This window comes from Amblyraja radiata, chromosome 8 (assembly GCF_010909765.2).
Source record: "Amblyraja radiata isolate CabotCenter1 chromosome 8, sAmbRad1.1.pri, whole genome shotgun sequence".
NCBI classification, from domain to species: domain Eukaryota; kingdom Metazoa; phylum Chordata; class Chondrichthyes; order Rajiformes; family Rajidae; genus Amblyraja; species Amblyraja radiata.
In genome coordinates, this window is record NC_045963.1 from 45,815,028 (window position 1) to 45,829,305 (window position 14,278).

Consider the following 14,278-nt stretch of genomic DNA (forward strand, 5'->3'; position numbering starts at 1 on the left):
CAGACCAATCACCACTGCCCGGTAGCCAAGGCGCAGAGTGACGTTGAGACGAGGGGCTCGCTGGGAAATGTAGTCCTAACGTGGACCTTTGATGAAAACGTCGCCGACCTGCACCAGGATCTGACCAAAAATGATAGAGCGGAGCTCCATGATCTTTGCATCTGACTGCCTCTCCACAGGTCACCTCTGGCCCAAAGATCCTATAGCGATCTTTGCTCTGGCCTACTGATTATTTCCAGCACTCCTTGATGTTACTTTAGATTTTCACCGATTGCATTATGCTTTTGTTTTTGTTTTAATTAACTCCACCTCTTTGTTCGACGCCGCGTGTGACTAAACAAACTTAAAGTGACAACATCTGCAGTTTTTTGTGTTCACAAAATGAAATTGTTCCTTGCCAGCAAACTTGCCTTTGGGAAGCTTACGTGTTGAAGTGAAATTTCATAAATATCTTTATTATACTTCCACTATCCTTTCATTGGAAGGTGTTATGTCTCCTAATATTGTTTTAAATTATGGGTTTCACGAACCAGGAGTCCCTTTAGTTTGGTCCTAAATTATACTATTCAAGTTCAAGTTTAACTTTATTGTGATATGCACAGCACTGCGAGGTACAGGAACAGCATCAAGGCACAGAGACACAGAAAAGGACTCATCACACCCCTGCCACGGTCTGTTTCAACTACTTCCCTCCGGCAGACGTTACAAGGCCTTCTACGCCCGAACCTCCAGACTCAGGAACAGTTTTATCCCAAGAGCTATAGCGGCTCTGAACCGGCCCTAATGAGTGCCCCCCCACCCACCCCCTTTGGACAGTCTCCCTCAGATGGTCACGTCAATCAATTCAGCTTGTTTATTTATGTATTGTATTTATTTACCTTTCTTGTACATCAGTGGAGCTGCACACTAAATCTCGTTGCACTGACGTGCAATGACAATAAAAGATATATTATTATTATTATTATTAAAAACAGTCAGAGTATAGAGTGAGATCGACCGACTGACCAAATGGTGCCAGCACAACTTCTTCCTGCCCCCCACCCCAACATCAGTCTGAAGAACAGTCTCGACCCGAAACATCACCTAATCCTTCGCTCCATAGATGCTGCCTCACCCACTGAGTTTCTCAAGCATTTTTGTCTACCCAGGATAAAGGGATGTCTACCTTCAATTTTTCCAGCATCTGCAGTTCTTTCTTAAACATGTACCTGTCCAAGTGTCTTTTAAATGCTGTTATTGTATCTGTATACCAACCACCCTCTGTGTGGAAATGTTGCCTCTCAGGTTCCTATTATATCTTCCCCCTCTCCCCCTAAACCTATGTTCTCTGGTCCTTCCACCACCAGGAAGGCCTTAAAGCCCTCCGTTTCTTCCTTGACCGCAGAACCATCCAATTTCTGTCTACTAACACTCTACTCCTAGCGGAGTTGGTCCTCACCCTCTTCTCCTTTGACTCCTCCCACTTCCTCCAAGTCCGAAGCGTAGCTGTGGGCACCCGCAGAGGCTCCAGCTATGCCCCCTCTTTGTAGGGTACGTTGAACAATCCCTGTTCCAGGCGTACACTGGCCCTATCCCCAAACTCTATCTCCGTTACATTGATGACTGCATCGGTGCTATCTCCTGCACCCATGCAAAACATATGGACTTCTTCAACTTCACCACCAATTTTCATCCTGCACTCAAATTTACTCGGACCATCACCGACACCTCCCTCCCCTTTCTTGATCTCAGTCTCCATCACAGGAAATAGACTATTGACTGACGTCTCTTACAAGCACAAGGACTCCCACAACTATCTCGACTACACTTATTCCCACTCTGCTTCCTGCAAAGGCTCTATCCTCTACTCCTAATTCCTCCGTCAATGCTGCATCTGCGCCCAAGATGAGGTGATCCATACTGGAACATCCAAGATGTCCTCATTCTTTAGGGAACGGGGGTTCCCCTCTCCCATCAGAGATGAGGCCCTCACTCGTGTCTGCTCAGTAACCTGCAGCTCTGCCCTTGCTCACCACCACCCTAGTCGCAACAGAGACTCCCCTTAGTCTTAACCTTCCACCCCATCAGCTGTCGCATACAACACATAATCCACCAAAATATCCGCCACCTCCAACGGGATCCCACCACTAGCCACATTTTCCCATCTCCACCTTCCGTAGAGAACGTTCCCTCTGCAACTCCCTGGTTAACTCATCCCTTCCCACCCAAACCACCCCCTCCCCAGGTACCTTACCCAGCAATCGCAGAAGATGCAACACCTGCCACTATACCTCCACCCTCAACTCTGTCCAAGGACCCCGACAGTCCTTTCAGGTTAGGCAGAGGTTCACCTGCACCTCCTCCAACCTCGTCTACTGTATCCGTTGTTCAAGATGTGGACTCTTGTACATCGGCGAGAACAAAGGCAGGCTGTGCGATCGTTTCGCGGTACACCTTCGCTCAGCCCGCCTGAACCAACCTGATCGCCCGGTTGCTGGACACTTTAATTCTCCTTCCCATTCCTACACAGATCTTTCTGTCCTTGGTCTCCTCCATTGTCAGAGTGAGGCTAAATGTAAATTGGAGGAGCAGCATCTCAGCTTGAAGCCCAGTGGTATGAATATTGATTTCTCTCTCTTCAGGTAGTCCTGGTATTCCCTCTATCCCTCTCCCACCCGTCGCACTAGCTTCTCATTTTCACCCTACAAACAGCTTGTTTGTACATTGGTTGGAAACAAATGGCATATTTCCTTTATCATCATTACTTTTTTGCATATCTTTCATTCATTGTTCTTTATCTCTCCACATCACTGTCCACCTCTCTCGTTTCTCTTATCCCTAACCAATCTGAAGAAGGGTCTCGACCCGAAACTTCACCCAATCCTTCTCTCCAGAGATGCTGCCTGTTCCGCTATCTTTGCTCTAAACCAGCATCTGCAGTTCCTTCTTACACACTCTGTTCTGTTTCTTGATTCCCCTACCCTGGGAAAAAGACGGTGCATTCACAATTTCTATAAGACCACCCCCTCAACTGCCTGTGCTCCAATAAATAAATTCCTAGCCTCCCCAAAACTCTCCCTATAGCCCAGCCTTTCAAGTCCTGGTGATATCCTTGTAAGTCTAAACACAGCACAAGATCTGTGACTATGGGCTGTATCCAGACACATGCACAGACCAACATCGACTGGTGTGTTGGAGGTTGAGGGGAGACCTGATAGAAGTATATAAAATTATGAGAGGTATGGATAGGGAAGACAGTCAAAACCTTTTTCCCATGGTAGAAATGTCAAAACCCAAAGCTTTAAGCTGAGAGGCAACATTTAAGATGTTTGGTCTGTCCAACACCTGTTGGTGTTCGAGTTAACAGATGTCCATAAGTGAATACGGCTATCTGGTACATTCCAGGACACAATGAAGTACATAATGAAGAAATACAAGCTCAGTGCATCCACTGCCAAGGCTCTTTGAGGAAGGACCATGCTAAGGGGTCCACCTGCCAGTGGAGACCAAGGGGGATAGCTGTGTGTATTAACCGCACAAACCTATCCCAGTCTGAGGGTCCCGTCTCTCGACCTAAAAAGTCACCTGTCCATTTCCCTCCACAGATGCTACCTGACCCACTGGGTTCCTCCAGCACTTTGTGCCTAGCTTAAGATTTCAGTATCTGCAGTTTCTTGTATTCCAAGGTGGAATGTTTGGGAATGAAAAGCTAACATATGCAACATAACATAAAGCATTACACCACATCACACAGACCCGACTCTCCATCATTGACTCCGTCGAGACTTCACGTTGCCTGGGAAAAGCAACCAACATGATCAAGGACATAATGTGCTGGAGTAACTCAGTGGGTCTTCCAGGTATTGTGCCTGACCTGCTGTGACTCCAGCACTTTGTGTCTTTTTTTGTGAAAAGCAGCATCTGCAGTTCCTTGTGTCAACATAACTTTAAGACTCGTTGCACCCCGGTCATTACTTCTTCTCCCTGCTCCCGTCTGGCAGAAGGTACAGAAGCTTGAAAGCGGCAATTCCAGACACAGAACAGCTTCTTCCCCTCTGTTATCAGGCTTCCGAACAATTCTTCCATAAGTTAGATACACTCCGAATCACCTTTCTCCCATTGCAGACATTGGTCTCTGGAACTGACACGCTACAAAGCTGACAACTATATTCTGCACTCTGTATCTTCTCTTTGCTCTACATATTGTACTTGTGTGTGAATTTATTGTATTTATGTATAGTGTTATCTAATCTGATTGGATAGCATGGAAAACACAGCTTTTCACTGTACCTTGGAACGTGACAATAATGAACCTAAACCTAATATAAATTATGTTAGTGCATGGAATGTAATGGCCAGTACAATTAATTACAACAGATGTATTAAATCAAGGCTCTCACTTAACTTTTTTTCCCAGTTGCCAGCCGGGCAACCTCGGCAGCTTTTTAGGTTGCCAAATGACAGTTTAGGTGGTCATTTAAGATGGCTTGCATGATGTGTGCGATAATGTGCTCGGACGAAGTGCGTAGTTACCAGTTGGAATTGTGGTCAATGAAGCATTCACATATTATTGCTGCTTCAAATAAAGTCGCAAACCAAACATATTCACCAATCAAGACATGCTATATACCACAATGACATGCATCAAAATTGCAATACAGTATCTCATCTCTTTTTACACATTGTAATGAATGCGATTTCTATTATCTCTTTCCACTTCCAAACAAAAATCCGGTTGGATTATTCAGCGCATGATCAACCTCGGTGAGACCAAGCTCAGGCTTGGCGATCGCTTCGCACAACACCTCCACTCAGTTTGCAATATACAACCTGATCTCCCGGTGGCTCAGCACTTCAACTCCCCCATCCCATTCCGAATCCGACCTTTCTGTCCTGGGCCTCCTCCATGGCCAGAGTGCGGCCCACCAAAAATTGGAGGAACAGCACCTCATATTTTGCTTGGGTAGTTTACACCCCAGGGGTATGAACATTGGCTTCTCCAATTTCAGGTAGTCCCTGTTTACTCCCTCCATCCCCTCCCATTCCCAGCTATCCCACAGCCTACTGTCTCCGCCTCTTCCTTACTTTTTCCAGCCCCCCCCCCCCACCCCTCCCGACATCAGTCTGAAGAAGGGTCTCGACCCGAAACGTCGCCTATTCCTTCCCTCCAAAGATGCTGCCTCACCTGCTGATTTTCTCCAGCTTTGTCTACCAACGGGATCCCACCACTTGCCACATCTTCCTATCTCCTCCCTTGTCTGCTTTCTGCAGAGACTGCTCCCTCCATAACTCACTGGTCAATTTGTCCCTTCTCACCCAAACCACCACCTCTCCTGGCACTTTCCCTTGCAACTGCAGAAAATGCTACACTTGTCGCTTTACCTCCCCCCTTGACTCCATTCAAGGATCCAAGCGGTCTTTCCAGGTACAGCAGAGGTTCACCTGCACCTCCTCCAACCTCATCTATTGCATCCGCTGCTCTAGGTGTCAGCTGTCCTACATCGGTGAGACCAAGCGTAGGCTTGGCGATCGCTCTGCCCAATACCTCCGCTCGGTTCGCAATAACCAACCTGATCTCCCGGTGGCTCAGCACTTCAACTCCCCATCCCATTCCGAATCCGACCTCTCTGTCCTGGGCCTCCTCCATGGCCAGAGTGAGACCACCGTAAATTGGAGGAGCAGCACCTCATATTTCGCTTGGGCAGTTTACACCCCAGCTAAGCCATTTGGCCCATCAACTATATATCAACCCTACATCAAACGGCACAGTGGTGCAGATGTAGAGCTGCTGCCTTATAGCGTCAGAGACGGGGCTCATGTTGTCGACCTCCCCGTGGTGAGCCCTGTCAACTGACATTAGTCAGGCGAACTGCAACAAACAGAGACAGCAGCAGAAATGCAACCTCAACTTGGCGCCAACCATGCGCCCTTTTTAGGGCGGGCACCTACGGATGTTGAACCAGATGGCATCACCCTGCTGCAGACGCCTGCTGCTTCAACGCAAGAAGAAGCGTCAGAGACCTGGATGCGATCCTATGGGTGCTGTCTGTAAGGAGTTTGTACATTCTCCCTGTAACTGTGTAGGTTTTCTCCAGATGCTCTAGTTTCTCCTACATTCCAAAGACGTGCAGGTTTGTAGGTTAATTGGCATCTGTAAAAATTGCCCCTAGCATGCAGGATATTACTGGTGCATGGGCGAATGCTGGTTGGTGCAGTCTCGTTGGGCCAAAGGACCTGTTTCCATGCTGTATCTCCAAACTAAACTATGAAACCACATCCCATTAAGAAAAAGGTATACCTGTATGTACCATTGTGGTATTGGCTTTTATTGGTCAGCATGAACATGAAGGCTGGAACCTGGAGCAAAAGTAAACTGCTGGAAGAAAGGAATGTTTTGAGTCAACACGGCATCAGAAGAGCACAGATGCTGTAATCCGGAGCAAAAAAATATGATGTGCTCTGATCTTCTGTAAATTCCTTGGTTGACACATTTTCTGTGACCCTTTGACAAACTTTGTATTAAGTTGTTTCGGTAGCTATGGGTTTTGGTTTATTATTGTCAGGTGTATCAAGATATCGTGAAAACCTTTTGTCAAATCAAATTGTACTGTACATGAATACAATAAGTACAACAGATGGTACAAAGAGAAAAATACTTAAGTTCAGAATATGGCGTTATAGCATTACATTACCACGAAAAAGACCCAGGTGCAGCCCAACGGTGAGGTAGGTTGGAAGATCGGGTCCAAGGATTACCTTGGTATTAATGCTTATCTTTTACCTGATATTAATGATTATTAATTTATTGGATTATTGATCATTGTATTTTTTCCCGTATATTATTGCATTAATGTGCCTATAAAGCTGTTGTAAGTAAGAATTTCAAGGTACCTTTGCTGGTACATATGACAATGAAACTTTCTTGACACTTGAAAATATAGATTGCCAGATGCGCTGCCGCACTCAAGGGAAAAATAAGAATTTCTCCTGGATTATACCTTTACACCTCTGAAACTGCAGATACTCTTGGAACTCAGCAGGTCAGGCAGCATCTGCGGAGGGAAATGGACAGACAATTTTGGGTCAGGACCCTTCGGACTGATGGAGTTGGGGAGACGGGACGCTGAAAAAGAGAGGTGGGGGGGGGCAAAGCCTGGTAAAGTAATAGGTAGATACAGGTGAGGGAGGGGTGTTTGACAGATGGGTGGAGTAAGTGACAAAAGTTTGAGGTGAAAAGGTGTCAGATGAGAGAAGAGTAGTGAAATGTAAAGAGGGGGGGGGGGGATATGGGTGGAAGGGGACAGGGAGGGGAAGATGGGGGTGGGTGAAAAGGAAATATGGGATTCTGGGGAATAAGTGTATGGTGGAGGGGAAAGGCGCAGGATAATTTAAGAGATGGGAGAAATGTGTGCACAGCGGGGGGTGGGTGGGAATGGAAGGGAAGGAAATGGGGTATTACTTGAAATTGGAGAATTCAATGTTCACACCGTTGGGTTGCAGGTTACCCAAGCGGAATACGAGTCTCTGTTCTGAGACTCTCAAATGTTGCATGAGACACAAAGCCTGAAGGGTCCCGACCCGAAACGTCGCCTGTCCATTCCCTCCACAGATGCTGCCTGACAGCTCTGAGATCATCCAGCATTTTGTGTTTTGCTCAAGATGTCAGCATTTGTAGTTCCTTGCGTCTCCACTGATCTTGCTTTAACAGGTCAAACTGCGGCAGGATTGATTCCGGGAGCAAAGTCAAGCCGCAGAGTTCATCCGTACGGCCGCCGGTACTGGAAGTTGCAAGACTTATTGCATCGGATCTTCCTCGCTCATTGAAACTCTGCAGCAGGCGCATCAAACACTGGAAATTACTGAAAATGCACGGTACTCGGCTCTAATCAAAAGTCGTTGACGTGCAACGCGAAGCTCCTCACTTCTCCGCTGAACGTTTCCAGAATCTTGCTTTTTGTTTCAGCCCTCCAGCATCTGCAACTCGCTGCCCGCAGACTAAGATCCGCAGAACGGACTACATTTTCCAGAACGCTCCGCGGGCGGCAGTGCGCAGGCGGGGGCACCGTTCCCTTTTCCGCGTTTGGTGGAAAAAAAATGCGGTGGCCCGCATGCGCAGTGGCGATGAGACCTCAAGTTTGAAGACAACATTCGGGACATTTTTGTGTTGAAGGCGATTTCTCCAACCCTTTCCCCCTGCCAACACCTTCCCTCAACTAACCTTCTGAGCCGCCGCCGGCATCGGAGTTGTCTTCCAGTATGTGATCGCAAGAGAGCAGAAGGAGGGGAGGGGAAAAGAAGGAAGATTTGGTGTGAATATAAGCGAGGTCAGCTGGCGAGTGCCCCCGCTGCTCCTCCGGAGATCCGGGGCAACGACTGACCGCCGCTCTCGAGCCGAGACCGCGCTGCGGCTCGCGGGCGGGCGGGCGGCCGTTGGTGCGTTGCGTTGCGCGCGCCCCTACTTGCCCCCGGTTGCCCGGGCAGCCGGATGGTGTCCCCGGCGCGCGCGCGCCAGCCGGACAGCAGCCGAGTGTTGGGGGGTGGGGGCGGGGCGCTGCGGGCCGGGCCCGGGCCTGGGGCAGGACACAGCACAGCCCGAAGGGGTGGGGGCCTGGGGAAGGGGGTTGGGTGCCTGGGGAAGGGGGTTGGGTGGTGGTGGCGGCGGCGGGGGGAGAACGATCAGAAACTTTCAGTTGGTGGAGGGTGGGGGGCAGGGAGGGGGTGGGGGGGAGGGGGGGGGTTATTGCTGTGACTGGAATGAGGGGCGATCGGCCAAAGCCTGAGTAGTGAAGGAGGGAGTGTGAGAGGGGAAGGAGTGAGAAGGGGGGGAGAAGGAGGGAGGGAGAGAGTGAGAGGTAGTTGCTTAACAGGAGGGCGAGAAGGAGGGGGTTGGAAGAGCAATATATTCTCCGGGATCACCCCCGAGGAGTGGCGATCGAGGAGGAGGTCGGGCCGTCCCTTGCCGTGAGCCGGACAGGCAGCGCCATGCAACAGCCGCAGCAACAGTACGACTTGTTCAGCGAGGACAATGCGCCTAAATGGCGGGGTCTGCTGGTCGCCGCTCTGCGCAAGGTAAGGGCCTTCATTGCACAACGCCGGCTCTCGTATCGCTGCCATCTGCTGTGTATCTTTGCTTGGGGGTGGGAGGGCTTGTGTTTTTATTTTGTTTGGGTGGCAATTCAGCCAAAGGCGTGTGCATAGAGCATCAATGTCAACGCTTCAGTCGACAGGATGGAGAAGACTTGTATAAAGCAGCCAGTTGCCTCAACGGGAAATTTGGATTTCTAGGTTTGACTGATTTTACTGAACTGGCATCCTCATTGGAGAGCAACGTAATCCAATGTTTCAGTGTTATGATATTGGCCTTTCAAGATCACCCTCTGAATCTCCAATTCATGTAGTTTTATCTGTCTCTTTTGGTTTATTTCCCGGTGCAAGTAATGTCCTATTTGGAATAATTGATGGTTCGGATATGTTGGGGCTGGGTAGGGTGATTGTAATCAGTTATTTTCAAGGTGCATGCGCATTGTAAGGTTATGTCTGGATTTCTGTTCAGCGAACAGCAGGAAAATGATTTCAACGAGAGGCTTCAGGTTCTACCTTTATTTTGTATATTGTGATTTAAGATAAAATATGGAACTTGAAGGGGATGCTTAAGGAACACATTTCTAATATTTATTTTCTCCAATCTGTGCCAGAACTCGGTTTTGAGGCTTCATTGTTTTCATAAAACACAAGCGCAGTTCATAAAACAAAAATGTTAGGTACCATTCCATTTTGAGGCAAGTAATTTGAATTAATTTTGAGAATGAAAGGTCGGTTTGAATTATTAAAACAAATTCAAATTTCTAACACTTTTAAAACACTCTCTTTCTAATATTGTTATTATTGTGTAAGGGCTTTTTAAAAATAAAAAAAGACACTTGTTGCAAAATAATTGTTGCTTCTGCAGAACATTGCCATGATTACAGAAAACATCTTGCATGTCAGTAAATGCTGTGCTACAAAAAGACAAAAGCAGATTTCTGTATTCATTGTATTCTGATTACTTGGTATGCCTGGCCCCAGATGGAACAGAATTTAATTAGTTTTCATATCCTCTACTATCCTTCCGTTGATGTCTGTTGGAGATGTGATAGTTTCTATATCGTGAATAGTTGATGTGATTGGTGTGATACTGAAGCCTAGGTTTAGACCTATGAAACAATAAAATCTTTTAATTTGGAAGTTAAAGGTGTATAGGCACCATAGCATAGAACTAATGTGATGGTTGGAATGGACTCAGTGGGCCAAAGGGCCTGTTTCTCTGCTGTTTCTTAAAAAATGAAAAAAAACATGACTGTTTGTAGGGAAAGATTTGAGTTGAGAGGTAATTGGTCTTGCATGCTTAACTTATTGGGGGTGTGTATTGAATTGAAAGGTACAAAATGGAAACAGGCCCTTTGGCCCACTGAGTTCATACCGAACATCGATCTCCCGTTCACACTGGTTCTATTGTAATCCACTTCCTACACGCGAGGGGCAATTTACAGAAGGCCAGTTAACCTACAAACCTGCACATCTTTGGGATGTGGCAGGGAATCTGAGCCCCTGGAGGGAACCCAAACTCCACACAGACAGCACTGAGGTCAGGATCGAACCTATGTCTTTGGCTCTGTGAGGCAGCAGCTCTACCAGCTGCGGCACTTTGCTGTCTGTGTGGAAGAGAAGTGACTATCTTGGTGTAAAGTACTTGAGCAAACTGAATATGGAATGATGTTCATTCTACATGTTATTAGTTTGCTTTCAAATGTAAACACACACAGCTGAACTATAAACTTGTTTATAAAGCGTTTTCATGATCCAAAAGCTTTATTCGTAGCCTTTCTTTTCAATCTTTCAGCTGTTCCCATCACCACTTTGGTCCTTCAATCTTTCTTTGCCTCTAATCTGCTAATAACTTTCCTTTTTGTTCTCCCCACTCTTCCCCCTATGTGATGTTTTATATCTAGTTTTGCCTAGTTCTGATGAAATCCTATTTGCCTCAAATGCTAACTCATTTTCGCTCTCCAGGTGTGTTGGCTGATCTGAATATTTCCAATATTTTCTGATTTAATTTGTGTACTTGTTTATGATCTGGAATAGACTTGTTCAAAGGATGGTGAAACCAGATTTTAAAAGTGATTTGTATATAAGGTTGAACAGGAAAGATTTGCAGGTCAATGGGGAAAATTTGGGTCAGCATTTTAGCTATTTCAAAATGCTGGCACTGGCACAATATCTTATTGTTTCATTGGTTGTGAGGCTTAATGGGAATGCTGAAATGTATTACCTATTTGTGATTTCCCTTGAGAAGATGGTAATGAGCCTCCATCTTGAAGGTTGTATTAGTCCTCTTGAGGGTCTTTCTGTACAGCTATAAGGTTGTGAGTACCAGGATATTTATTCGGTAATGATGACTGGTGAATATCTTTCACCAGGATGGTGTATAACTGAAGAGGAACTTGTACATTTCCATATGCTCAGAAATGTTTATGCAGTCGGGAATTATGAGTTTAGATTTTTCATCAATCTATTTAGTTCTTTATTGTTTGAGGATGCACGCGTTGTCAGCATGGCCTTTGAGGAGGTAATGGGCCAGTCCCACTTAGGCAACTTTTTCAGCGACTACAGGAGGCTATGCGGTCACCACATGTTCGCGGGTGGCTGCTGGGGAGTCGCCTTCATGGTCGTGAGTAGTGCCCTCAGACTCGCAGCAAGTCGTAACGGCATTCTGGTCGCCGCTAATTTTTCAACATGTTCAAAATTATCAGCGACCAGAATTTTTACGCCATGGAGAGTAGTGAGAATTCTCGTGACGTAGGTGCATTGGTAGTGGGTCGCCAGGAGGTCGTAGGTTGTCGCCGTTGCTGACCGGTGAATTTCATTGGCTCATTGGGGAAAAAAACGTAAACAGTAATTTTCAGAACCAAGGATAACCGACCCGTAATGTTAATGTTTGCCGAGCTTCACAGCCATGTATCTCTGGCATCTTAAAAGTTGTCTCCACTCCTTCTCCCCACCTCGTCTCCCCCTTCTCCCCCCTCTTTTAAAGGACAAGTGACCCTTCCCGTACATTGTGCTTTCACCGTCTTAATTACAGCGCCAACCTTCCTGTTCATCGTGGTGTGTGTCTGCATCACATTGGCTTTGCACCGTGTGAATTTCACTCAGACAGCTCTCCCCCCCACTTGCCCTGTCCCCCGCCTGCATAACTGACTGGTGAAGGAAGCGATGTGTGTGTATGTGTTCCACTCTGACAGTCGCCGTTCCAGTCGCCGTTTTTTCAGCGACCTGCTACGACTTTGACAGTCGCCTGAAAAATCGTCTAAGTAGGACAGGCTCATAACTGTTGAAATCTTGGTGAGTTTTTGCAGTGTACTTTGCAGAAGCTTTACCATGAGACAATTTGCAGCATTTATGGAAAGTGTTAATGTTTTAATGTGGTGGAAGGCGAGCTAGTCAAGTGTGCTCTTTGTCTGGCTTGTGTCAAGTTTCTTGTATGTTGTTTGACCTAGATATGATGCCATCATGCTCCTGACTTGTGCCTTGAAGGTCATGGAAAGACCCAAAATAATTGTCAATCTCTGATTTGGTGTTCAGTTGCAGCATTTATGTGGCTGGTCCAGTTCGGCTTCGTCAGTGATAACACCCATCGAATGTCAATGATGACAAATCTACTGATGTTAAACAGAGAAGGAGATGGTTATTGTCTTGTATTTGGTGTGGTGAAGCTTTGTTGCAATATATCAGTCCAGGTCTCTGTTGACACAAGGTAGTGCCGGTGCAAAACTCTAAATGTTGTATGAACTCAACGGGTCAGGCAGCATCTGTGGAGGGAATGAATTGATGACTTTTTGGTCAAGGACCCTTCTGACTGAAGACAGTTCATCTATCCATTCCATCCACAGATGCTGTCTGACCTGCTGAGTTCCTCCAGCATCTTGTTTAGATGTTAATGTTGTCCAGTCTTGTGTGCGCAGACACTGACTGAGGAGTTGAGAATTAAAATGATTATTGTAGTCATCATTCGACATACCTATAACAAACATCTGTGCTGATTGATTGTGTAATTCTGTGAATTGGACCCATGGAATGTAATACTTCAGTTGAGTGTACATGCTGATGGAGCATTTTGTATCCTTGCACACATTTCCTTGTTCTGAATTATCCAATTAATGGTATGACCGTCAACAGCATTGATGTACTGAGGGATCTTGGGGTTCAAGTCTATAGCTCCCTGAAAGTGACAACATAAGTTTATAGAGTATGGAAGCATATGGTATAACTGCCTTCATAGATCAAGGCATTGACTATAAGAGTGAGGATGTCATGATGCAGCTTTATAGGAACAATGTGTGCCGACCAGGATGTTGCCTGGATTAGGGGTATTAGCTACAGGGAGAGGTTGGACAGACTTGTTCTCTGGAATGCCAGAGGTTGCGGGAAGACCTGATAGATGTATGTAAAATTTTGAGAGACATTTTGAGAATGGGTAGACAGTCCGAACCTTTTTCCACAGGTGGAAAAATCAATAACTAGATGGGATAGCTTTTAGGTGAGGGGGGGGTGAAAGGTTTAAAGGAAGTGTGCGGGGCAACCTTTTTTGCACAGAGGTTGGTAGGTGCCTGCATCGCGTTGCCAGGGTTGATGCTGGAGGCAGATAAGATAGTGGCAATTATGAGGCTTTTGGATGGGCATTGATATGGAGGTATGTGGTTATGCACAGGTAGATAAAAGATGGTCTTGGCATCGTTTTAGGCACAGACGTTGTGGGTTGAAGGGCCTGTTGTGTTGTACAATTCTAAGTTCTACGAATTATTTTCCAGGGTGTCTATAAGTTCTTTCTAGAATACTTTTCTAAAGTAATTGAATATGTTAAATGTAATTCCCATAGTCTTGATATTGTTTTAGTGCCATATGACATATCTTATTTTGGAATTTCACTTGCGAATAAATATTTTGAGAAATTGGAAGAAGTAACTGTATCAAAAGATACCAATGAAGAATAATTTGTTTTGTATGTTTCATACACATAATTATAAAATGCTTTTTCTTGAAAATATATTGTTCTTGTAACATTGCAGATAAATTCATAAACGTTTCTAAAGAGTCAGAGAGTTATACAGTATGGAAACAGTCTGTCTCCCAACTCATCCTTGCCGACTAAGTTGAATATTGAATTATTTTGATTGAGGTTCAAAACATCACAGTTAATTGCAATGTGGTATCTCCTGTTAGCGAAGGCTGAAGATTTAAGGAGAATTGTAAGCAGCTTTTGATT

At 45.9% G+C, this 14,278-nt stretch overlaps 1 protein-coding gene across 2 annotated transcripts in view; it reads left to right on the forward strand.

Moving 5' to 3' along the window:
- The first annotated feature begins 8,728 nt into the window (after nucleotides 1–8,728).
- The window catches only part of sos1 (SOS Ras/Rac guanine nucleotide exchange factor 1), a 151,095-nt gene continuing 145,545 nt past the window's right edge, over nucleotides 8,729–14,278 (forward strand). For both annotated transcript variants that reach the window (XM_033025772.1, XM_033025773.1), the window contains exon 1: nucleotides 8,729–9,048. In XM_033025772.1, coding sequence (XP_032881663.1) covers nucleotides 8,962–9,048 — 87 coding nt within the window. In that variant the 5' untranslated portion in view covers nucleotides 8,729–8,961. The remainder of the gene's footprint in view (nucleotides 9,049–14,278) is intronic.